At 65.2% G+C, this 23428-nt stretch overlaps 3 protein-coding genes across 5 annotated transcripts; 1 reads left to right on the top strand and 2 right to left on the bottom strand.

Annotated features, from left to right (window-relative positions):
- Positions 1-113: 113 nt before the first annotated feature.
- FSTL3 (follistatin like 3) lies at positions 114-9694 on the bottom strand. The gene is made up of 6 exons (XM_007524789.3): positions 9526-9694; positions 7968-8153; positions 1679-1894; positions 971-1198; positions 839-884; positions 114-555 (listed from the first exon to the last, which is right to left on the bottom strand). The coding sequence occupies exons 1-6, from the start codon at positions 9629-9631 to the stop codon at positions 426-428; spliced, it is 912 nt and encodes a 303-aa protein (XP_007524851.2). The 5' UTR covers positions 9632-9694; the 3' UTR covers positions 114-425.
- Positions 9695-13447: 3753 nt separating this feature from the next.
- RNF126 (ring finger protein 126) lies at positions 13448-16623 on the top strand. 3 transcript variants are annotated; one of them, XM_060181436.1, is made up of 9 exons: positions 13448-13609; positions 14482-14540; positions 14625-14691; positions 14772-15016; positions 15269-15337; positions 15428-15497; positions 15614-15703; positions 15853-15968; positions 16039-16623. In XM_060181436.1, the coding sequence occupies exons 1-9, from the start codon at positions 13535-13537 to the stop codon at positions 16106-16108; spliced, it is 861 nt and encodes a 286-aa protein (XP_060037419.1). In that variant the 5' UTR covers positions 13448-13534; the 3' UTR covers positions 16109-16623. The 3 variants fall into 3 exon arrangements, with proteins under 3 accessions (XP_060037419.1, XP_060037420.1, XP_060037418.1); XM_060181435.1 differs by having other exon boundaries at positions 13450-13609; positions 15614-15707; XM_060181437.1 differs by lacking the exon at positions 15428-15497 and having other exon boundaries at positions 13449-13609; positions 15614-15707.
- A 147-nt stretch (positions 16624-16770) lies between these two features.
- FGF22 (fibroblast growth factor 22) lies at positions 16771-19623 on the bottom strand. Its single transcript, XM_007524786.3, has 3 exons — positions 19423-19623; positions 17516-17619; positions 16771-17397 (listed from the first exon to the last, which is right to left on the bottom strand). The coding sequence occupies exons 1-3, from the start codon at positions 19598-19600 to the stop codon at positions 17203-17205; spliced, it is 477 nt and encodes a 158-aa protein (XP_007524848.1). The 5' UTR covers positions 19601-19623; the 3' UTR covers positions 16771-17202.
- Positions 19624-23428: the final 3805 nt, after the last annotated feature.

Below are 23428 nucleotides of genomic sequence, written 5' to 3'. Positions count from 1 at the left end.
CTGAATTCCATAAACACATTTCTCCCTCTCAGAGACCCTGAGCCAGTCAGAACCCAGACTAGTGGCCCTCCCCTGACAAAGAGGGGCAGACAGTTGTGGACCCCTCCACAGAGCCCTTTCTTTATATTTTTTATTTCTTTGGCAACTCAGGGCCCCAAGGTAAGGCTGCCTTAGGGGTGGGGCTCTCAGAGGCACCCCCACTCAGGCACTGACAGATAAGGCACATTTTGGGGGTTGGGGTTGGCAGAGGGTGAGCAAAACTGCTCCAGCACTCCCTTACAAAAACTTGGGGTGCTGGTCTGTCTCGGACACAGGCAATGAAACAGAGCCTGAGCTGGGGGCCCCTCTAGTCCAGAGAGTCTGTTGGAAACTGGGGATGGACACCCAGCCAGGAAGTGCTTTGTGGGACAAGGGTCCTGGATGTGTCACCCATGGGTGTGGCAGTCAGCTTGGAGGTGACACCAGACACGGGGTCCAGAAGCAGGGGGGACTCCAAGTGGCCTGGGCACCTGGTCAGCAGTACAGAACAGCCCCTCCCCTCCAGAACCTGGGGACCTGAAAGCAGAAGGGACAGTCCTCTGGGTGTCGGGCCAGGAGATGGCAGTGGGCGCACACAGCAGGGTGGGGACCCCTCCTCAGCCGCAGGCCCAAGAGGCCTCTTCATGAATACCTGGGCCTCCACGGCCAGCTCCTCCCAGGAAAGCCCCCACCCACCAGGCGAGGCCCGAGTCCTTCCCTCCGAGAGTGCCCGCCCACGTGGCCAAGGTTGACTCCCAGAGTCCGCGACACTGGACACTACGGTGGCAATAAATAGGATGTGGGTCTGTGGCCGGCTCACACGAAGTTCTCCTCCTCTGACTCGGCTTCCGTGGGTTCCGGGGTGCCTGCGAGAGCGGAGGGATAGAAACGGGCGGGTGTGGGTGCAGGGAGGGGCGGAGGGAGGGGGCTCACGACCCCCCGGACCCAGCACCTGCGCAGCTGCCGGGATGGCGCACGCCGATGGAGCGGCCCAGGAAGCAGGTGGCCTGGCGCAGGTGGCAGGACGACAGGTAGGTGACGTTGTTGTTGCCGCAGAGCTCCTGGCCAGGCCCTGGGGGCTCTGGGCAGGGCGCCGCCCGGCACAACACGCAGTGCGCGCTGCCCGTCTGGTCCACCACGCACGACTGCGGCCGCGGGCACTGCACCTGCGCACAGGACTCTGGGGGGGGGGTGCGGGGTCAGGCCAGGGCACCTGCAGGCCCCGCCCTAGCCCACCAACCCAGGACACCCTCAAGTCTGCCCCCCATCAGCCTACTTTATCCCTCTCCATCTTCAGCTCGCCCCACCCCTCAGGCCCCGCCCATCCCGCCAAACCCCGCCCCACCGCCCAAGCCCCGCCCACTCCCAAAGCCCCGCCCGCCCACCTAAAACTCCACTTCTCCATCAACGCATCATCTACAAGCCCCGCCGCTCTAGGCGCACTAGCGCACATCTGTCCGCCTCATGTTCCCTCAAACACCACCTCGGGCCCCAGCCACCCTCGCCCTGCCTTCATCAAGTTCCCTTCTTGGTGCAAACCGCGCCCCCAGGCACCCTGACCCCGCCCCGACAAGCCACGCCCACTGCCGACAGGGCCCCGCCCCCACGTGCTACGGCAGCTTCGGTTGGCCCCGCCCCTTCAGGCCCCGCCCCCACGTACTGCGGCAGCGGCCCGGGTACATGACGCGCAGGTCCGGCTGGCCCCGGCAGCGCGCGGCGCGCAGTTCGCACTCGTCCCGGTAGGTGGCGCCGTCCGAGCCGCAGACCTGCAGGCGTGCGGACAGCCCAGCGCAGTCGGGGGCGCACTCACAGTGCGGGCGGCCTCCCCGCATGTGGCAGGCCTTGCCGGGCCCGCACGTCACGCCGTCGCAGGAGTCTGCGGACAGAGATAACGTGGGCGGGGGGCGCAGAGATGGGGCTCCCTGGAGGGGACAGAGGTGAGGCTCCCTGGAGGGGGCAGAGCTGGGGCTCCCTGGAGGGGACAGAGCTGGGGCTCCCTGGAGGGGGCAGAGCTGGGGCTCCCTGGAGGGGGCAGAGCTGGGGCTCCCTGGAGGGGGCAGAGCTGGGGCTCCCTGGAGGGGACAGAGCTGGGGCTCCCTGGAGGGGACAGAGGTGAGGCTCCCTGGAGGGGGCAGAGCTGGGGCTCCCTGGAGGGGACAGAGATGGGGCTCCCTGGAGGGGGCAGAGCTGGGGCTCCCTGGAGGGGGCAGAGATGGGGCTTCCTGGAGGGGACAGAGATGGGGCTCCCTGGAGGGGACAGAGGTGAGGCTCCCTGGAGGGGGCAGAGCTGGGGCTCCCTGGAGGGGACAGAGATGGGGCTCCCTGGAGGGGGCAGAGCTGGGGCTCCCTGGAGGGGACAGAGCTGGGGCTCCCTGGAGGGGGCAGAGCTGGGGCTCCCTGGAGGGGGCAGAGGTGAGGCTCCCTGGAGGGGGCAGAGCTGGGGCTCCCTGGAGGGGACAGAGCTGGGGCTCCCTGGAGGGGACAGAGCTGGGGCTCCCTGGAGGGGACAGAGGTGAGGCTCCCTGGAGGGGGCAGAGCTGGGGCTCCCTGGAGGGGACAGAGATGAGGCTCCCTGGAGGGGACAGAGCTGGGGCTCCCTGGAGGGGGCAGAGATGGGGCTCCCTGGAGGGGGCAGAGGTGAGGCTCCCTGGAGGGAGCAGAGCTGGGGCTCCCTGGAGGGGACAGAGCTGGGGCTCCCTGGAGGGGACAGAGGTGAGGCTCCCTGGAGGGGGCAGAGCTGGGGCTCCCTGGAGGGGACAGAGCTGGGGCTCCCTGGAGGGGGCAGAGCTGGGGCTCCCTGGAGGGGGCAGAGCTGGGGCTCCCTGGAGGGGGCAGAGCTGGGGCTCCCTGGAGGGGGCAGAGCTGGGGCTCCCTGGAGGGGGCAGAGATGGGGCTCCCTGGAGGGGACAGAGCTGGGGCTCCCTGGAGGGGACAGAGGTGAGGCTCCCTGGAGGGGGCAGAGCTGGGGCTCCCTGGAGGGGACAGAGCTGGGGCTCCCTGGAGGGGGCAGAGCTGGGGCTCCCTGGAGGGGGCAGAGCTGGGGCTCCCTGGAGGGGGCAGAGCTGGGGCTCCCTGGAGGGGACAGAGATGGGGCTCCCTGGAGGGGGCAGAGCTGGGGCTCCCTGGAGGGGACAGAGATGGGGCTCCCTGGAGGGGACAGAGCTGGGGCTCCCTGGAGGGGACAGAGGTGAGGCTCCCTGGAGGGGGCAGAGCTGGGGCTCCCTGGAGGGGGCAGAGCTGGGGCTCCCTGGAGGGGGCAGAGCTGGGGCTCCCTGGAGGGGGACAGAGATGGGGCTCCCTGGAGGGGGCAGAGCTGGGGCTCCCTGGAGGGGGCAGAGCTGGGGCTCCCTGGAGGGGACAGAGATGGGGCTCCCTGGAGGGGGCAGAGCTGGGGCTCCCTGGAGGGGACAGAGATGGGGCTCCCTGGAGGGGGCAGAGCTGGGGCTCCCTGGAGGGGGCAGAGATGGGGCTCCCTGGAGGGGACAGAGCTGGGGCTCCCTGGAGGGGGCAGAGATGGGGCTCCCTGGAGGGGACAGAGATGGGGCTCCCTGGAGGGGGCAGAGATGGGGCTCCCTGGAGGGGACAGAGATGGGGCTCCCTGGATGGGACAGAGCTGGGGCTCCCTGGAGGGGACAGAGATGGGGCTCCCTGGAGGGGGCAGAGATGGGGCTCCCTGGAGGGGACAGAGATGAGGCTCAATGGAGGGGACAGAGCTGGGGCTCCCTGGAGGGGACAGAGCTGGGGCTCCCTGGAGGGGGGCAGATATGGGGCTCCCTGGAGGGGACAGAGCTGGGGCTCCCTGGAGGGGACAGAGATGGGCTCCCTGGAGGGGGCAGAGATGGGGCTCCCTGGAGGGGGCAGAGGTGAGGCTCCCTGGAGGGGGCAGAGCTGGGGCTCCCTGGAGGGGACAGAGCTGGGGCTCCCTGGAGGGGACAGAGCTGGGGCTCCCTGGAGGGGGCAGAGGTGAGGCTCCCTGGAGGGGGCAGAGCTGGGGCTCCCTGGAGGGGACAGAGCTGGGGCTCCCTGGAAGGGGCAGAGATGGGGCTTCCTGGAGGGGACAGAGATGGGGCTCCCTGGAGGGGGCAGAGGTGAGGCTCCCTGGAGGGGGCAGAGCTGGGGCTCCCTGGAGGGGACAGAGATGAGGCTCAATGGAGGGGACAGAGCTGGGGCTCCCTGGAGGGGACAGAGCTGGGGCTCCCTGGAGGGGGCAGATATGGGGCTCCCTGGAGGGGACAGAGATGAGGCTCCCTGGTGGGGACAGAGATGGGCTCCCTGGAGGGGGCAGAGCTGGGGCTTCCTGGAGGGGACAGAGATGAGGCTCCCTGGAGGGGACAGAGCTGGGGCTCCCTGGAGGGGACAGAGATGGGGCTTCCTGGAGGGGACAGAGATGGGGCTTCCTGGAGGGGACAGAGATGGGCCTCCCTGGAGGGGGCAGAGGTGAGGCTCCCTGGAGGGGGCAGAGCTGGGGCTCCCTGGAGGGGACAGAGGTGAGGCTCCCTGGAGGGGGCAGAGCTGGGGCTCCCTGGAGGGGACAGAGCTGGGGCTCCCTGGAGGGGACAGAGCTGGGGCTCCCTGGAGGGGGCAGAGGTGAGGCTCCCTGGAGGGGGCAGAGCTGGGGCTCCCTGGAGGGGACAGAGCTGGGGCTCCCTGGAGGGGACAGAGGTGAGGCTCCCTGGAGGGGGCAGAGCTGGGGCTCCCTGGAGGGGACAGAGATGGGGCTTCCTGGAGGGGACAGAGATGGGGCTTCCTGGAGGGGACAGAGATGGGCCTCCCTGGAGGGGGGCAGAGGTGAGGCTCCCTGGAGGGGGCAGAGCTGGGGCTCCCTGGAGGGGACAGAGGTGAGGCTCCCTGGAGGGGGCAGAGCTGGGGCTCCCTGGAGGGGACAGAGATGGGGCTCCCTGGAGGGGGCAGAGCTGGGGCTCCCTGGAGGGGACAGAGCTGGGGCTCCCTGGAGGGGACAGAGGTGAGGCTCCCTGGAGGGGGCAGAGCTGGGGCTCCCTGGAGGGGACAGAGATGGGGCTCCCTGGAGGGGGCAGAGCTGGGGCTCCCTGGAGGGGACAGAGATGAGGCTCCCTGGAGGGGACAGAGCTGGGGCTCCCTGGAGGGGGCAGAGATGGGGCTCCCTGGAGGGGGCAGAGGTGAGGCTCCCTGGAGGGGGCAGAGCTGGGGCTCCCTGGAGGGGACAGAGCTGGGGCTCCCTGGAGGGGGCAGAGATGGGGCTCCCTGGAGGGGGCAGAGGTGAGGCTCCCTGGAGGGGGCAGAGCTGGGGCTCCCTGGAGGGGGCAGAGATGGGGCTTCCTGGAGGGGACAGAGATGGGGCTCCCTGGAGGGGGCAGAGGTGAGGCTCCCTGGAGGGCAGGGTGAGCGTAGATGGGGGAACAAATAGGGTTCTCATTAGGGTTAGAAGGGGGCTGAAGGGGGCTGTTATGGGGCTCTCAAGATGGGGGCAGAGATTGGGGTCCCCAGGGGCAGCAGGGGAGAGGAGAGAGGGACAGAGACGGTACACCCAGGAAGGCTGGATGTGGGGTTGTCCAGGTGGGGGGCAGAGATGGGACTGCCAAGAGAGCAGGAGGGGGGAGGACACAGGGGACCCAGAGATGGGGCTCCCTGGAGGGGACAGAGATGGGGCTCCCTGGAGGGGACAGAGCTGGGGCTCCCTGGAGGGGACAGAGCTGGGGCTCCCTGGAGGGGCAGAGATGAGGCTCCCTGGAGGGGGCAGAGCTGGGGCTCCCTGGAGGGGACAGAGATGGGGCTCCCTGGAGTGGGCAGAGCTGGGGCTCCCTGGAGGGGGCAGAGCTGGGGCTCCCTGGAGGGGGCAGAGATGGGGCTTCCTGGAGGGGACAGAGATGGGGCTTCCTGGAGGGGACAGAGATGGGGCTCCCTGGAGGGGACAGAGATGGGGCTCCCTGGAGGGGGCAGAGCTGGGGCTCCCTGGAGGGGGCAGAGCTGGGGCTCCCTGGAGGGGACAGAGATGGGGCTCCCTGGAGGGGGCAGAGCTGGGGCTCCCTGGAGGGGACAGAGCTGGGGCTCCCTGGAGGGGACAGAGGTGAGGCTCCCTGGAGGGGGCAGAGCTGGGGCTCCCTGGAGGGGACAGAGATGGGGCTTCCTGGAGGGGACAGAGATGGGGCTCCCTGGAGGGGGCAGAGGTGAGGCTCCCTGGAGGGGGCAGAGGTGAGGCTCCCTGGAGGGGGCAGAGCTGGGGCTCCCTGGAGGGGACAGAGATGGGGCTTCCTGGAGGGGACAGAGATGGGGCTTCCTGGAGTGGACAGAGATGGGGCTCCCTGGAGGGGGCAGAGGTGAGGCTCCCTGGAGGGGGCAGAGCTGGGGCTCCCTGGAGGGGACAGAGGTGAGGCTCCCTGGAGGGGGCAGAGCTGGGGCTCCCTGGAGGGGACAGAGATGGGGCTCCCTGGAGGGGGCAGAGCTGGGGCTCCCTGGAGGGGGCAGAGATGGGGCTTCCTGGAGGGGACAGAGATGGGGCTCCCTGGAGGGGGCAGAGGTGAGGCTCCCTGGAGGGCAGGGTGAGCGTAGATGGGGGAACAAATAGGGTTCTCATTAGGGTTAGAAGGGGGCTGAAGGGGGCTGTTATGGGGCTCTCAAGATGGGGGCAGAGATTGGGGTCCCCAGGGGCAGCAGGGGAGAGGAGAGAGGGACAGAGACGGTACACCCAGGAAGGCTGGATGTGGGGTTGTCCAGGTGGGGGGCAGAGATGGGACTGCCAAGAGAGCAGGAGGGGGGAGGACACAGGGGACCCAGAGATGGGGCTCCCTGGAGGTGTGGAGGGTCGCAGATGGGGGGTGGAGTGTCAGGGCCCCTGGGTGGTAGGAGGGCTCTACCCGGCAGGCTCTGGGGTCCTGGGGTCTCCGCTGGGCTTGGGAGGGCAGGGCTCAGTGTAGGGGTTGTCTGCATCCAGGTTCTGGGGTTCCAGGGCTTCACCAAGTTTGTAAGCTCAGGGAGGGTGGGTCTCTGCTTCTGTGATCGGGGGTCCTGCCCGACTGACCTACCCCCGGGGTGCTGACTTGGTGCTGACCTGGAAGGGGTCTGGGGTCTGGGGGCAGGTGGGGCCTGGGGGCGGGCAGGGGCTTCTGTTCACCCCTCGGAGGACCCCCGAGGAGGAGGCATGGAGGCAGTGCCCCAGACAGAGACTCTTGAAACTTGTTTTCTGGAGAGGGGTCTCCTGCATCTCACACCCTCTGAGGTTCCCAACCCCATTTCTCTGCTAGGATAGCAGGTCTGGCTGGGGACGTCTGTCTTGGGGTCCCCCGTCCCACGCAGGCCCATTGTACCCCCTGGCCACCCCCATCACACACAAATGCCCACAGGCCCCTCCCCTGGGGTGAGCCAGGGCTGCCCCCAGTTCTGCTGCTTGCGGGCGGACCCCCTCTTGAGCTAGCCCAGCTTTTTGTCCTGGTGCGGACGGTGCAGATGTGGGACCCTGAACATAAGGAGAGTGCCTCTTCCCCACTGCCACCCACGCTCCATGTCACATATGGAACCGCTTGCCGGGGCAGATAGGACAGCTCCCTCCCCAGAACGAGGGGGTGCACCCCTCAGGCCCGGCCGCTGGGAGCCCGCATAAGACCACCCAGTGCCCATCTGGACCCACGCCGTCCCTGCCAGCACCTCCCTGGTGCCTCCTGGGCCTGACATGTCCCAGAACCTCCTTCCTGTCCATCCTCACACCCTCCCCCTCCCCACCCTGCTCCAGCTGGAGGACTACAACACCCTGGATCCAGCACCCACCACCTTCCGCCCAGGTCCCTAGCCCCCCCCCCCCCCCCAGGAAGGGGTCAGTCTGGACACTTAAGAGTTGGGAGTAGCGTTTCTGCAGTCCCATCCCAGGGCAGGCCTGGGTGAGCAGGCAGCTGGGGCCTTGGAAGGAGAGGGGTCAGGAAAGGTGCCTGTGGTTCAGAGCGTCCCCTGGACCAGGGTGAGCTGGGGGTGTCCCTTACCTCGGCAGGGCAGGCAGCGGACCAGGCCCAGGAAGCCCAACAGGCTGAGCTTGTCCCCGGGGTGCGACAGGTTGGACCAGGCGGTGTCCAGGCGGCCGGAGGCACAGCAGTCGGCCTGGCTCACGTCCGTCCTCAGCACCAGAGTGCATGTGGCCTCCAGGCCCTGTTGCAGCCAGCACACCCCACCTGCAGGAGCATGGGATCCTAGGGGCCTGGCAGGGTGCTCCCGGGGGCCATGTCTGCCCCTGTCTGAGCCCCAAGCCTCTCCTTCCTGCATCACCAGCCACTGTGCTGTCCTCTCCCAGCCCCTTCTGTCCTCTCCATGTCTCTGTCCTCCCTCATCTGCTCCCATGAATGTCAGGAGTGGGGCATTAGGCAAGAGACCCAAGGTTGGGGGCCAGGGCCAGGTTTGGGGGCTGGGGGTGGAGGCTGGGGGTCAGAGTTGGCAGGGTTGGGGCATGGGGGGGGCCAGGGCTGAAGGTCAGGGCTGAGGACTAGGCTTGGAGTCTGGGATGGGGGGTCATGGCCAAGGGGGAGGGGGATAAGGCTAGGGGCCATGGCTAGGGATCAGGGCTTGAAGTCAGGACTAGCAGCTGGGAGCGGGGGGCATTGGTGGTGGGAGTTACAGCTGAGGAGGTCACTGAGGAGGGCCAGGCTAGGAGGGTTGGGCTGGGGGGCTAGGGCTGGGGATCTGAGCTTAAAGTCAGGCATGGGGGGTCAAAGCTTGAAGTCAGTGCTGGGCCATGCTTGGAGTCTAGGCTGGGGGTCATAGCTGAGAAAGGGCATGGCTGGTTGGGTTGGGCTGCGAGGGCCGGATGGCTGGGGGTCGGAGTTGGATCCTGAGGTCAGGGTCAGGACTGGTGGGTCAGGGCTTGGAGTCAGGACTGAAATCTGGACTGGTGGGTCAGGGCTTGGAGACTTGGCTGGGGGACTGGGGCCGGGAGTCAAAGCTGAGTGGGCCCCGGGCTGCCGGCAGGGCCAGGGGTCAGGGCCCAGACCCAGGGCCAGCCCCGGGTCGCCTCTGCCCGTCTAGACAACCCCTCGCCCCCCCGCCCCCCCCCCCCCCCCCGCGCTTACTCAGCCGTCTTGGGAACATTCCCTTGGGGTGAGCTCACCATCTCCCCAGGGACGGGCCTCGGGAAGGGGGCGCCGGGCGGCAGGGGCGGCAGGGCGGCAGGACACAGCCCCCTCCCTGGAGCCTGCCGCCCTCGCCCTGTCTTCCCAGAGGGGAAACTGAGGCCGGGGCAGGGATGCGGCAGGTGGCGGTGGCGGTGGCGGTGGCGGCGGGGACCCCAGATCCAGGCTCTGGCCCCTTCCCGCCCACTCTGCGCTGGGCCACACCCCTGCCTCAGTTTCCCCACATGGAAGCCGGCTGTCGGGCCAGGGAAGGAGCGAGGCTCCAGGCGCTCTGTCAGACGGGGGACCCCTCTAGGCCCCGGGGCTCGGGTCAGACGGCTCCAGCCCGCAGGGGCTCAACCTGCAGAGGCGCCCGCTTTCGCCCCCGCCGCATTCCAATCGCCCCATGTGGGTGGCCCGCCCCTCCCTGCGCCCCACTCACCGGGCGGAGGGTCCCCCGCGCCCCCCACGCTGCCCACAAAGCCCAAGGCCCAGGCCAGGGCTCCCCAGGGCAGCGGCCACTGCGGCGCGGGCCCCCGGGGTCGCATGGCGGCGGGAGGCGGTGGCCGGGTTGCAGGGCCCGAGCGGCGCGCCCTTTAAGGTCCCGCTGGCCTCGGGGCGGGGCGGGCAGGCGGGGCGGTGCTGCCGGCGGGGCGGGAGGGGTTTGGGCGGGGTCCCCATCCCCACGCCTTGGGCTTGCGTCCACTCTGGAGGGTCACCTGCAGGGCCCAGGGGGGCCTGGGCCTCCCGCATGCACCCCAGACTCCCTTGACCCACCCGGGACCCCCCACACCAGGCTGCAAGGCAAAGAGGTCACCCCTCAACTGGGCGCTGCTGTGGGGAGCCAGTGGGTCTACTGTGGGGGTCTCAGAACCTCAGATGAGAACTCAGCCCCCCCCCCAACTGACTGTTACCCTCTTCACCCATCCCCCCAGGCTCCTTATTTGGGGACGTGGGTCTCAGCCCTGACCCCCGGTTCCCACAATCCAGGACATTGTGGGGGACAGGAGTGGCCTCTTGCCCTTCCTGTGGGAGCCCGCCCCTCCCTGGGGGGGGTCATGGTGCCACCCGTGGCATCAGCCACAGTGACCCAGGCAATCCTGGCCTTGCTGGGACAGACACAGAGATGTACAAAGAGCTGAATGTCTGACTGGAAGGCAGGGGCTGGGAGCAGAGTGGCATCTGGGGCACAGAGGAGCCCCCATCCCTGTCCCGCCAGCCTAGCCGATGACCAGGGGTCACCCCTGCCACTCCCGGGCGTTGCCCTGGCCTTGGCCTCCAGCGTGTGAGGGGACACTCCAGGGCCTAGGGACGGAAGGGCCGGGTGTCCAATGGAGACATGCGGGGGCTGGACAGCTATGGCCAAGACCTGACCCTGCGGAGGCTGTGGGCACAATCAAAGAGTCATTGTCAGGTTGGCATGGGTTCGAGGCCTGGGCCGGCTGCCAGCAACCTCCTGCTCTCACAGGACTACCCCTGGGTGGGACCCTCTGCCCCTCTCTCTGTACCAAAACCCCTACTTCCTGCCCTGGTGCCCGTGGTCTCAGGGCCCCCAGCATGTCTCCCCAGACCTCACAGGTGAAGGAAGAGCTGTCACCCTGCGAGGGGGGTATCCACCTGGGGGAAGGGCACTGGCAGAGTTACAATGACAAAGAAAACAGGGCTGGGAGTGGGGGGCTCCGCTGGCTCAGTGTGGAAGCGCAGGACTTGTCCACCTGACCGTCCAGGCTCATGCCAGGAAAACAAATCCCTGGACAGTGCACTGCTTTGCAGTGTGTGAGAACTGGGTTTGAGCCCAGCCTTCACCGCACGGAGGAAGCTTTGGTGCCGTGGTTTGTCTCTCTCAGAATGGGAGGAAGAAGCAAAGGTGGCAACAGCAACCCAGGAGATGGCACAGTGGGCAAAGTACTGGACTCTCAGACATGAGGTCCTGACTTCAATCCCTGGGATCCTGCGTGCCTCTCCTCTCTGTCTCTCACCTTCGATCAAAAAGAGAGGAGAAATGAACAGCGGCAGCCTGCCTCGTCACAGAGCCAGCCCAGTTGGGCGGGAGCTGAGCCGTGCCTGGACAGAAGTCCCTTGGGGCCAGGCGTCAGACCCTCAGCCAGGAGTGGGTGTTGCACGCCCTGAGCTGGTGGCCGCTCCGCAGGTCTGGTTTCCATCTGTGTCCTGGCACAGGGCTCCCTGCGCTGCAGCTCGGCGCGCTTCTCGCGCCCTCTGCTGGTCAGAACAGAAGCTGCCTCTGATAGCCGATGAGCATGGGGAAACTGTCCCCCAGTCTGGGCCTTAAAACCCTCTGTGCTGCCTCTGAAGAACAAACACCTGCACAAACACAGGTGACTTTAAAAAATATATTTACTTATTTTCTCTTTTTGTTACCCTTGTTTTTTTCATTGTTGTACTTATTATTGTTGTTGTAATTGATGCCGCTGTTGTTGGATAGGACAGAGAAATAAAGAGAGGAGGGGAAGACAGAGAGGGGGAGAGACAGACAGACACCGCCTGGGAAGTGACCCCCTGCAGGTGGGGAGCCGGGGGGTTGAACCGGGATCTTTGCGCCGCGTGCGCTTAACCCCACAGGTGACTTTGATTTCTTTTCCGGAGCTGGGATCTTGATCAGGGACAGTCTCATGATTCCAGACTCCAGGAGCATTTTTACTCAGATGGAGAGACGGAGGGCCCCGCACCCCGGAACTTCTCCCAGGGCGCGGCATCTCCCGCAGTATCAGCGCTCGCGTGTCACTGGGTCTCAGTGCCTACATGGCGATTCCATTGGTCCCTTCGGCCTTTTTGTCCCCTTCCTCGCTTTCAGATAGACACAGAGAGAGAGAGAGGAACGAGAGGGAGAGGAGGGAGACATGCAGCACGGACCCACTGCCCATGAAGCTTCCCTCCTGTAGGTGGGGACCAGGAACTTGAGCCCGGGCCCTTGAATATGGCAGTGTGTACCCTCTATCAGGTGCACCACAGACCTGCCCCTCCCTTCCCCTTCAAGTTTTTGAACATTTATTTGTGAGGGAGATGGGACTGAAGCATCACTTTGGTACGTATGATGCTGGGGATTCAATTCAGAATCTCATGCCCCATCGTGGTCCTCTTTTTTCCTTATTTTTGAAAATATTTATTTATTAACTAAGGAGAGAGGGAGAGAGAAGTAGAGCACCACTGTGGCAGATGTGATGCTGTGTTGGAACTCGGGAACTCAAGCCTGAGAGTCCAACGCGCTGCACCCGCTCCCAGTGCAAAGTCTGTTTTTTTTTTTCTTTTAATATTTATTTATTCCCCCCCCCCATTTTTTTTTTGTCCTTGTTCTTTGATCGTTGTAGTTAGGTGTCGTCGTTGTTGGATAGGACAGAGAGAAATGGAGAGAGGAGGGGAAGACAGAGAGGGGGAGAGACAGACAGACACCCGCAGACCTGCTTCACCTGAGCCTGGGAAGCGACTCCCCTGCAGGTGGGGAGCCGGGGGCTCGAACCGGGATCCTCACGCGGGTTCTTGTGCTTGGCGCCACGTGCGCTTAACCCGCTGCGCCACCGCCCGACTCCCCCCATCTTTTATCTTTTTTCTTTCTCTACTTAGAACTTGAGGCGAGTTTACAGCCCAGGCCAGGAAGAGCTTAAGAGCCCGCTGCAGGAGGCCCTAGCAGAGTCCCGCACAACCGCAGGCCCCGCCCACCCTCACCGGAACAGCGGCGTGGCTCTGCCAATCACAGGCCACGCCCCGAGGTCCGCGCCCCGCAGAAACCTGTGTCAAACGGCTCCCGCCCACCGCTAGCCACGCCCCTTAGGACACGCCCCCGCGTCGATGGCTCCCGGGTGTGTGCCCACCCACTGCCGCGCGCCCCCAGCCCAGAATCCTACCCCCACAGCAGAACAGCCCCCGCCCCCGCTGTGGCTCCGCCTATCACCCGCCACACACCCCTCCGCCCTCCCCGAAGCGGCCCCCTCCACGGGTTCCTCTCTGAGCTGGCCCCGCCCCTCAGGGCCGGCCCTCCGCGTGGCCCCGCCCACAGCAGGCCCCGCCCAGGAGCGGTGCTCAGAGAGGCTCCGCCCACAGCAGGTCGCGCTCCTTCGAGGCCGCGCTTCTCGCAGTCCGCGCCCTGTTCCTTCAAAGCGTCCCTCCTCTGAGGCCTCGCCCTCCGCCACGCCCCCGATCCCGGCTGCGGGGGATACTCGGCTCCCCTTCTCTCCTCGTTCCCATCTAACAGGCGGACCGTCCCGCCTCCGCTCGCTGATCCCGGTTTGCCCCACCCGTGGCTCCGCCTCCCGAGGGTTCTGCGCCTGCGCCCTCCGTCCGTCCTGCCCTAGTTTGCCCCTCGGCGGCCCCCGTCGCGCGGCCGGCGCGTCGTGCGTGCGTGCGTGCGTGCGTCGTGCGTGCGTGCCGTGCGCGGGCGCGGCGGCGGCGAGGGGCAGAAACGGCCGCGGCGGCGCCCGGGCGGCGGGAGTGGGGCCATGGCCGAGGCGGCGCCGCAGCCCGGGCGCTTCTTCTGCCACTGCTGCTCGGCCGAGATCCAGCCGCGCCTGCCGGTGAGCGACCGGGGCCAGGGCGGGCGCGGGGAAACTGAGGCCGCGTGGCGCCGCCTCGGGTCGGGGCGGGCCGGTGACGCCGGGCCCCGCTCCCCCGGGGTCCCCACGTGCGCTCCGCGGCAGGCCCGCACCCCAGCTTCCTCCCGCCGCGTCTCTGTGGCTCCGTGTCACCCCTCTACCGCCGGGGCCCCCGCTTCCGGGCCCCCATTGAGCGCCCGGGTCCCCGACGCCGGCCTGCTGCCGCCTGGGCGACCGCGGGGGCGGGCGAGCGGTGGGGGTGCCCCTGGTCCCCCCGCCCTGCCGGGGGCCCCCACTCCCTGCGCCGCCCGCTTGTGGTAACACCGGGGGGGGGGGAGGGGGCGGGTTTGGCCGCGCGGTTCCCGGGGGTCCCCGGGTGGGAGCGGGGTGCGGGGCGCCGGGTCCGCGCTGCAGCCCACACCCCTGCCCGGGCCGGTGAGCTGGGGTCCCGAGGGCCCTGGCCACCCTCATCTGCCTGGGGGGGGGGGGCGGCCGTGGCCTTTGCCCCTGCGGCCCCTGCCCGCCGCGCCCGCCAGCCGCTCCTCCTGGCCGCAGTCTGGGGACAGCGGGTCCCTGCTGGGAGGGGTCTCCCCAGCGCCCGCCTCCGGCCGCAAAGGGCCCGCACCCCTCTGCTCCTGCTCCTGCTCCTGCTCCTGCTCTCCGCCTGCCTGCTGCAGCCCTGCTGCCTTCCAGGGCGGGGTGCAGGTGTGTCCCCCCACCCCCGTCTCGGGGACCCCGTGCGGCTCAGGGCTCGCGGCTGCCCTGGTCCCTGGCCGGGTGCCCCAGTCGAGGCCTCCACCTGCGGCCCCCAGGAGGGCGGGCGGGGGCCCTCACGACCTCTGCCTCCCTCCCAGGACTACATCTGCCCCAGATGCGAGTCGGGGTTCATCGAGGAGCTTCCGGAAGAGACCAGGTGACGGCCGGGGCGCGGGCTCCCGGGCTGCCCGCTGACTGACGGGGGGGGAGTCGGGGAGGCTGACAGGCTCGTGTCCCCCAGGAGCTCCGACGGCAGCGCCGCCCCGTCCGGTGCCCCCGCAGAGCAGCTCGGCCGGCCGCCCGTGGAGGTGAGTGGGGGCGGCCCGGCCCGGCGTCCGTCTCCCACCTGCCCCGTGGCCGCCCGCCTCTCACCCCCGCGTCTCTGCAGAACGCGGACCAGCACCTGTTTGCGCTGCCGCAGGGCTACGGCCAGTTTGCTTTCGGCATCTTTGACGACAGCTTCGAGCTCCCCGCCTTCCCACCCGGGGCCCCCCAGGCCGAGGACGGCCGCGACCCCGAGACCCGCCGCGAGCGCGACCCGCACTCCCGGCAGCGCTACGGGGCCCGGCAGCCCCGCGCTCGCCTCACCGCCAGGAGGGCCGGCCGGCACGAGGGCGTGCCCACGCTGGAGGGGTGAGGCCCCGGGAGGGAGGGACCGGGCGGCCACCGAGCGGGGCACCCTCAGTGCTTCCCCCCGGGGCCTTCCCTGAGGGCGGTCAGCACCTGGCGGCCGCTCGTTCGCCTCGGCCGGCCCTGCACACCGCACCCCTCCGCAGCCCTCCGCGCCTCCCTCCCGCCTGCACGTCCGCCATCCAGTCCTGGCCCCCTGCTGCTGTCTCGGCCCCTCCAGCCCACCGTGACCCCTCCTCCCCCCCCCCCCCACAGGATCATCCAGCAGCTGGTGAATGGCATCATCACCCCGGCCACCATCCCCAACCTGGGCCTGGGCCCCTGGTGAGTAGCTGGGCCGGGCGTGACCGCGGCCCCCCCCCCCCTTCCCCCCCCCCCGTCCCTGCGCCCCTTGACCTCAGTCTCTCTGCCCAGGGGGGTCCTGCACTCGAACCCGATGGACTATGCCTGGGGGGCCAACGGCTTGGATGCCATCATCACGCAGGTACGTGGACCCGCTGGCCGCCTGTGCCGGCCTTGCCCAGTCGGTCCCGCAGCGACTTTTGCGGTGACCCGGCTTTTGCGGGTGACCCGGCTCCGGCACTGCCTCCTGTCTTTCAGCTCCTCAACCAGTTTGAGAACACGGGGCCCCCGCCTGCAGACAAGGACCGGATCCAGGCCCTCCCCACCGTCCCCGTCACGGAGGAGCACGTGGGTGTGTCTCTGGTCACCCTTCTGCCCGGGGACGGGCTGGGGCTGGGGGCAGGGCAAGTCCTTAGTCTCCGAACAGGCTCCGGGCAGTCTGCGCTGGGGGTGGGTCGTCCTGGGGGCAGCGGCCTGACGCCCACGCGCTCCCCCAGGCTCCGGGCTCGAGTGTCCCGTGTGCAAGGACGACTATGGGCTGGGCGAGCAGGTCCGGCAGCTGCCCTGCAACCACCTCTTCCACGCGGGCTGCATCGTGCCCTGGCTGGAGCAGGTGAGCAGCGGCGGGCTGGGGTGTCCCCTGGCCCCGCCGGCCCCTCAACTTCCCCCCTCTCCCCTCCAAGCATGACAGCTGCCCCGTCTGTCGGAAGAGCCTCACTGGCCAGAACACGGCCACCAACCCCCCGGGCCTGACCAGCTTCCCCTCGTCCTCGTCCTCGTCCTCGTCCTCCTCTCCCGGCAACGAAAACCCCTCCGGCAGCTCCTGAGCCCCGCGCCCTCGCGGCCGCAGAGGCCGCCCTGCCGCCTGCCAGCGCCGGCCGCCACAGCCAGCTGTGCCCCGCACCCGGGCTCCCAGGCAGAGCCGAGCGGCCGCCCCCCCCCACACAGGGGTGCGGGCAGGCCCTCGCCTCAATGGGGCACCGAGGCCCGCTGCCTAACCTCTCCCTCCACGTTCAGCGGCGGAAAGGTTTTTATAATTTTAAATTATTCCCGCTTTGAAATAAAGGGACGTTGAGCTCACACGCTGCCACGCGTGATCTGTGGGTGCGGGGCCGGGGTCGCCCCCCACCCCTCAGCCTGGACAGCCCCTGAGGGCCGGCACCGGGGAGCCACCAGCCCACCAGGAACAAAACTGCGCCACAGACTTTTTTAAAGGAAGAAATGTGTGTATCTGAAAGCTATTTAAAATACAGCTACTGAGAACTCGATTCTGGTCATGTCTTCTTGTACACCCGCGCCTGGCGTGGCAGCGCGTGGTGGTCCCGCCAGCCTCTGTCACCGCGGGGGAGGATGTGGCCCGCAGGTAGGGCCACGCCACCCGGAGTCAGGTGCTGGAGGCCTCCTCCCCCAGGCTGCCTCGAGGCTTCACCAGTGATCTGTCCTGGGGCTGTCTCTGGGGGGACCCAGCTCTAGCTCAGGGCCAGGGCTCCCTCCCAGCACACCCACGTCTCTTGATCCCAGACTTTCCTCTCTGGTCAGCAGCCTGCAGAGGACAGGCAGTTTCCCTCTGCCTCCAGACTCCAGGCTGCCCACCCTGACGCCTAGACCCTCCTGCACGCCCCCCTCCGGTGCGATCCTGTGTTGCTCAGCTCTGGCCCTGCGGCCCTGAAGTCCCCAGCTCCGCAGCTGCCCTGCAGGCCTTCTCAGGTCTCTGAGGTCAGGCTGCCCTGGGGTTCTGCACAGTCCCCAGCCCACACACAGCCCTGGCTTGTGAGCGGACCTGAGCCCACGCCTCTGGCCGGCCTGGAGAGGACAGAAGCTCTATGCGACACTTCCGGGAAGCCGGCTCAGGATACCAGGACCGGCAGGAAGTGGGTGGACAGGTGGTGGCGGCGGGTCCGGCCCCCGCGCCTTGGAGCCCCCCGGCCGTCCAGTGCGAGGAACATGGGCCTGCCTTGGTGGCGCCAGAGCAGGGATGCGTAGGTGTTGAAGCCATTCTCCTCGATGCGCTCGCGGAACTCGCAGTGTGCGGTGTAGACAGGCTGCGGGGGCACAGGCAGGACACCAGGCGGTGGTGTCAGGGACCTGCCCGCCCAGCCAGCTGCCAGGGCCCGCCCACAGCGCCGTGGACACGCCCACCCGGTGCACCTGCGCACTCACCGACCCGAAGAGGCGGCCCCTGCGGTTCATGGCCAAGTAGAAGCCGCTGTGCACCGCCTTGAGGACCACGACGCCCACTTGGATGGAGCGGATCTCAATGATGCCTGGGGGGGAAGAGCGGGGCAGGGGCGGTCAAGCTGGGCTTCTCTGATCCAATGGCCCCTCCTCTCTTTTTAAAATATTTATTTATTTCATTTTGTTGCCCTTGTTGCTTTATTGTTGTTGTTGTTGTTGATGCCGTTGTTGGAGAGAAAGACCTGCTTCACCGCCTGTGAAGCGACTCCCCTGCAGGTGGGGAGCCGGGGACTCGAACCGGGATCCTTACGCCGGCCCTTCCACTTGGCGCCACGTGCGCTTAACCCGCTGCGCCTGACTCCCCTCTCTGTCATCTCCATCCTTCCTCCCGACTGTGCACCCACCCTGCATATAAGGTGGGGACTCTGGAAACCCCACAGACAGCCCCCACCCCTGCCCCAAGCTACTCTGGACCAAGAGGGAGGGAGGGAGGTGGTGGGGCTCAGCCTTTCCCCAGAGGGCGCTGGGGAGCCACAGCAAACTGGAGCAGAGGTGGGCAGGCCTAGAAAGCCCCACTCAGGAGGCTGGTGCTTGGTGGGCGGGGGGATGCTCAGCCTGCCTGAGCTATGCCCAGCCCTGTACCCACCCCCCCCCCCCAGCCCACACAACCGCCACAGATGGGAGATTTGACTGTACCCACTGCCCAGAGGGGGGAAACTGAGGCCTGGGAACTGGCAGAGCCAGCTTTGGGCCCATCCTTCCAGGGTGACCTTGGATGCGCCCCACCTCTCCGAGTCAGAGGGAAGCAAGGCCAACCTCCACCCACAACCTCAAGACCCCTCCCACCCAACCCCAGGCAGGTACCTGGGCTGAGTCTGGACATTCAACCCTGCCCCTGGGCTTCTGCACCTGCTGAATCCTCGGCTGGACACTAGCCTCCACTCCCAGCCTCCAGATAGTCAGCCAGGATCCATCCCATGCTGCCTCTCCCCCCACTGTTTGCTCCCTTGTTTGCGCTGTTCTCTGCAACCCGGGAGCGTCCTAGGCGGGACTGCTGTGTCCCCAATGCCAGAGTCTAGAAGAGAGCTCACCTGGGCAGCACGTACAGGATGGCAGAGTGGGACCACCCTGTGCCCCCCCCCACCCCCGTATTAACCGAGAGAGACATGCTCCTGGCCTCCCCCCCAGCCCAAGGCCACCCAGCTGGCCAGGCCAGTCCTGTCATTGTCCTCGGTGGGGCAGCAAGTCTAATGAGGGCTTTGGCAGCCCAGATGAAAGGCCCCGGGGCGGCAGGGCCACTCCCCACCCTAATGGGGCTGATTCAGGCAGTGACCAGCTGGAGCCCAGCCCCCCTGCCTGGACCTCGGAGCTGGGGGACAGATGCTGGCCCTGGCCCACCTCCCCGTCTTGGCTCTATGGCCACTGGCCTGAGGGGTCCTCCCCTATGCAGCGCAGGGACCTCCTCCAGCAGCTGTAGGACCCCCTGGATCAGAATGCCGCCTCCTGCCCCTCCCTGCCACCCCACTGCTCGGGCCCGCAGCCAGCTGTCCAGGGTGGGACAAAGTCAGGGCCAGGTGACAGTGGGTTCACTGTTAGGGCTCCCCCCTGCTCGGGCCTCTGTCCCTCAGACTTGGTGTACCTCCTCTCACCTTAGTCCTCCATGTTGCCCCCGCGCCTCTCACATCCAGTGTCCCCCAGCTCAGTCCCCCTTATAGCCCCTGCTGGGCCCCATCCCAGTCCCCTTATATTCCAAATCACCCCAGGCCCCAACCAACCCATCCCCATCGCCCAGGTGTCACCTCACTCCATGTTTCCTCATGTCCCTCAGGTTGTCACCCCATAACCCTCACCCCGTGCCCCCCACCCCCCCGCCCTCCCCCATCCCCACTCACTGTCAGGCCCGTGTCGCCAGCGGGTGCCGGCCACGCGTCCCCCCGCGTCTACGCGCAGGAAGAAGCGGGTGGCGGCGAAGAGGCGGCGCCAGCGCACGTCGCCCTCCAGGTGCGGGTACCCGGCACAGGCCGGCCGCCCCAGCAGCAGCCAGGCGAGCCCCAGCCACACGCCGCGCATGCCCACTGCGGCCCCCCCGCACCTGCTCCGCAGCCAGGCTGCTGCGGGGGCGGGGCCCGGCGCTGCGCTGCCAATCGCGGTAATCTGGGCGGGGCCGAAGTGCCCCGAGCGTCGGGAGGAGAAGCTGGGGTCGGCCAATGGGACGCCTCGGGGGCGGGGCGAGCCGGAGTGGGTGGGGCCGTGTCCATTGAGGAAAACAGACTGACTGCAGACTACACGCCGGATTGTTTGTCCTGGGGGGCGGGGGCGGGGGCGGGGGCGGGGCGGGCTGGAGAGTCACCCGGTATGTGCGGGCAGGAGTGTGTGGGGATGGGGAGAGACAGAGACACCAGGGGAGACACGGACATTAAAGGTCAGAGAAAGATAGTGGTCCGGAAGGCGGCGCAGCGGATAAAGCTTTGGATTCTCAACCAAGAGGTCCTGAGTTCAATCCCAGGCAGCACATGTACCAGAGCATGCATGTCTGGTTCTTTCTCTCTTCCTATCTTTCTAGTGAATAAATAAATAAATTATTTTTAAAAAATTAGAGAAAGATAAGAGAAACAGACACAGATCAGAGATAGGCCTAAGAGACAAGGACATGAGGCAAAGAAATAGAGATCAGAGTCAACCACAGACACAGAGACACAGAGACGGGAGACGGAGACACCAATAGAGGTCAGAGGTACGCAGGCATGAGTAGAGATAGACATCAGACACAGGTCAAGCATAGAGACAAATATTGAGAGACATGAAACAGTAAGAGAGACTGAGAACTGAGGATAGGAGGAACAGTGTGATTAGAGACAAAATAAGAAGACAGAGTCCAGGCTGGTGCACCTGATTAAGCACATACATTATAGTGTGCAAGGACCCAGATTCAAGGCTGAGATCCCCACCTGCAGGCGGGTAGCCTCTTGAGCAGTGAAGTAGGGCTGCAGGTCTATTCTTTTCTCCCTCTCTGCCTCCTCTTTCCCTCTCAATTTCTCTCTGTTTAAAACAGTAAAATAAGGGAGACGGCGGTAGCGCAGCGGGTTAAGTGCAGGTGGCGCAAAGCGCAAGGACTGGCTTAAGGGTCACGGTTTGAGCCCCCGGCTCCCCACCTGCAGGGGAGTCGCTTCCCAGGCGGTGAAGCAGGTCTGCGGGTGTCTGTCTTTCTCTCCCCCCTTCTGTCTTTCCCTCCTCTCTCCATTTCTCTCTGTCCTATCCAACAACGACGACATAAGTAAAAACAACAATAACAACTACAACAATAAAACAACAAGGGCAACAAAGGAAATAAATATTTTTTAAAAAGTAAGATAAATAATTATTGAGAGAAAAAAACTGGGGGGGGGCCCGCTGGGAGGTGGCACATCCGCTGTAGGAAAGCTTCCCTAGCAGTGGGCGATGCAGGGCTTCAGGTGTCTCTGTCTTCTTCTCTCCCTCCACATTCCCCTCCATCCCTTCCTCTCTCTTTTCCACCAGGGCCATCGCTGGGACTCAGTACCAACACTATGAATCCGCATTGTTGTAGTTATTACTGTTGTTGTGACTGATGTTCTCGTTGTTGGATAGGACAGAGAGAAATGGAGAGAGGAGGGGAAGACAGAGAGGGGGAGAGAAAGACAGACACCTGCAGACCTGCTTCACCGCCTGGGAAGCGACTCCCCTGCAGGTGGGGAGCCGGGGGCTCAAACTGGCATCTGTACGCCGGTCCTCAAGTTTTGTGCCATGTATGCTTAACCCGCTGCACTACAGCCCAACCCCCTATAAAGAAATTTTAAATATATTATTCTGGACTTACAAGCATGAGGTTTCAAGTTCGATCCCCAGTATCAAATGTCGCCAGAGTGATGCCCTGATTTTCTTGTCTCCATACTTGATAAATTATTTTTTATTTCTTGTTTTGTTTTATTTCACCTCATGAAATTTTCCACCTATATGTGGGGACAAAGGGCTTGAACCCGATCCTTGCACATAGTGCTTTGTGCACTCAACGAGGTACACCATCGCCCAGCCCTACTTTTTTTTTTTTTTTTTTTTTGCCAGAGCACTACTCAGCCCTGGCTTATGGTGGTGTGGAGGGTTGAGCCTGGGACCTGGGAGCCTCAGGCACGAGAGTCGGTCTGTAATACTCATTTTAATGTGAGAGTCTCACACACACACACACACACACACACACACACACACACACAGAACAGGGCAATACTGCACTCTGCCTAATGGGATGCCAGGATTGAACCTGAGACCTCTGTAACCTCCCTCATGCACACAGTCTGCTGCTATCTTTCAGGCCCTCGTGTGATATTTCAATAATCAAAGACTTCCTGAGTAAAAAACCACAAAGGGTAGGGGTTGATAGCATAATGGTTATTTAAGCAAAGAGACTCTCATGCCTGAGGCTTCAAAGTCCCAGGTTCAATTTCCTGCACCAGCATGAGCCAGAGCTGAGCAGTGCTCTGCTTAAAAGAAAACAAAGACACAAAGTGACTTGCGGTAGGAGGTAGGGGAAGAGTCTGGGTTGAGGTGGATTCTGGTGGCCTGTCCCCCAAGTTCACCAAGCAGCACCTTGAAATAGCATCCAGGGGAGTCAGGCAGTAGCACAGCGGGTTAAGCACATGTGGAACAAAGCGCAAGGACCGGAATAAGGATCCTGGTTCGAGCCCCCGGCTCCCCACCTGCAGGGGAGTCGCTTTACAGGTGGTGAAGCAGGTCTGCAGGTGTCTGTCTTTCTCTCCCCCTCTGTCTCCCCCTCCTCTCTCCATTTCCCTCTATCCTATCCAACAACGACGACATCAATAACTAAAAACAAAACAAACAAAAAAAACATGGGAAACAAAAGAGAATAAATAAATATTTAAAATATTAGAGAGAGAGAGAGCCAGAGAAACAGCATCCAGAGCCAGAGAGACAGCTCAGCCACTCATCCAAGAGTGGTGACTTTGTCATGCTTGAGAACCTGGGTTTAAGCCCCTGGCATCATATGAGAGCACCATGCACAGGGGAAGCTTCCTGAGTGGTGCAGCAGTGCTGTGGTGTCTTTCCTCTCTCCCAAACCAGAAAGCTAGTCCCTGCCTGCTCTTCCAGAAAACTAGGATGTCAGGGGCTGAGTCTAGGTCTGGGGATGGGTTCCAGCTGCCGGCCCTGTAGGAAGCCAGCCAGCCAGCCAGCCAGCCCCAGGGTGCGGCAGGGTGAGATCATGGCCCTCAGGGCGTCCCGGTGTGCTGGGGTTGCAGCCAGGGAGGCACCCTCTGTTGTGGGCATTCCCAGCCGCTGGCATCACGAATAGGCCTGCGTGGGCAGTGGCGTCTGGAATGTGATCTTGAACCAGGCCAGAGTCCTACCCTTCCAGGTCTGGTCCCATGGGGAAACTGAGTCCCAGCATGGGTGGAGTGGGGTGGTGGTGGTGGCTGCTATAGCAGAGGCCCCCAAGGCATCCAGTCTGTCCGCCACCCCGCCCCTGGCCTTCTCTCCCATCCCCACTGGGCTCACATGACCCCACCAGGCATCCTTCCAGGACCTTTCCAAGGGCCAGGCTCTCTTCGTCTTCCACTTCAGTTTCCCAGGAGGTTAGTAGGTAAACTGAGGCCACAGGAGTGTGCCAGGGACATGTCCCAGAGACCTGTGTCCAGTCCCCCAGGGATATGGCCCCGGCTCCCTATGTCCACGCTGTGTATTTCTGGGCCACTTGACTACCCTCTCTGACCCTCACTTCATCCCCGCAACACACCAGCCCCTGCCCATAGCTAACCTGCTCTCTCTAAAGGGCAGCAAGTTGCCAGAAAAAAAAAAAAAAAAAATTAAAATATTTTTTAAAAGGGCGGAGGGTAGATAGCGTAATGGTTATGCAAACAGACTCTCAAGCCT

Source organism: Erinaceus europaeus, chromosome 23 (genome assembly GCF_950295315.1).
Source record: "Erinaceus europaeus chromosome 23, mEriEur2.1, whole genome shotgun sequence".
Lineage (NCBI taxonomy): Eukaryota > Metazoa > Chordata > Mammalia > Eulipotyphla > Erinaceidae > Erinaceus > Erinaceus europaeus.
Note: the sequence above shows the minus strand (reverse complement) of the source record. Positions and strands in the feature narration are given on the sequence as shown.

Excerpts from the sequence above, each read along its gene's own strand:
- FGF22 (XM_007524786.3), bottom strand. The coding sequence starts at position 19,600 with ATGCGCGGCGTGTGGCTGGGGCTCGCCTGGCTGCTGCTGGGGCGGCCG. Across the intron at positions 17,620-19,422 it reads CTGGCGACACGGGCCTGACA|GCATCATTGAGATCCGCTCC; the intron begins GTGAGTGGGGAT and ends CTTCCCCCCCAG. Across the intron at positions 17,398-17,515 it reads GGGGCCGCCTCTTCGGGTCG|CCTGTCTACACCGCACACTG; the intron begins GTGAGTGCGCAG and ends GTGCCCCCGCAG.
- RNF126 (XM_060181435.1), top strand. The coding sequence starts at position 13,535 with ATGGCCGAGGCGGCGCCGCAGCCCGGGCGCTTCTTCTGCCACTGCTGC. Across the intron at positions 14,692-14,771 it reads TCGGCCGGCCGCCCGTGGAG|AACGCGGACCAGCACCTGTT; the intron begins GTGAGTGGGGGC and ends GCGTCTCTGCAG. Across the intron at positions 15,338-15,427 it reads AACCTGGGCCTGGGCCCCTG|GGGGGTCCTGCACTCGAACC; the intron begins GTGAGTAGCTGG and ends CTCTCTGCCCAG.
- FSTL3 (XM_007524789.3), bottom strand. The coding sequence starts at position 9,631 with ATGCGACCCCGGGGGCCCGCGCCGCAGTGGCCGCTGCCCTGGGGAGCC. Across the intron at positions 8,154-9,525 it reads CGCGGGGGACCCTCCGCCCG|GTGGGGTGTGCTGGCTGCAA; the intron begins GTGAGTGGGGCG and ends ATGCTCCTGCAG. Across the intron at positions 885-970 it reads CCATCCCGGCAGCTGCGCAG|GCACCCCGGAACCCACGGAA; the intron begins GTGCTGGGTCCG and ends CCGCTCTCGCAG.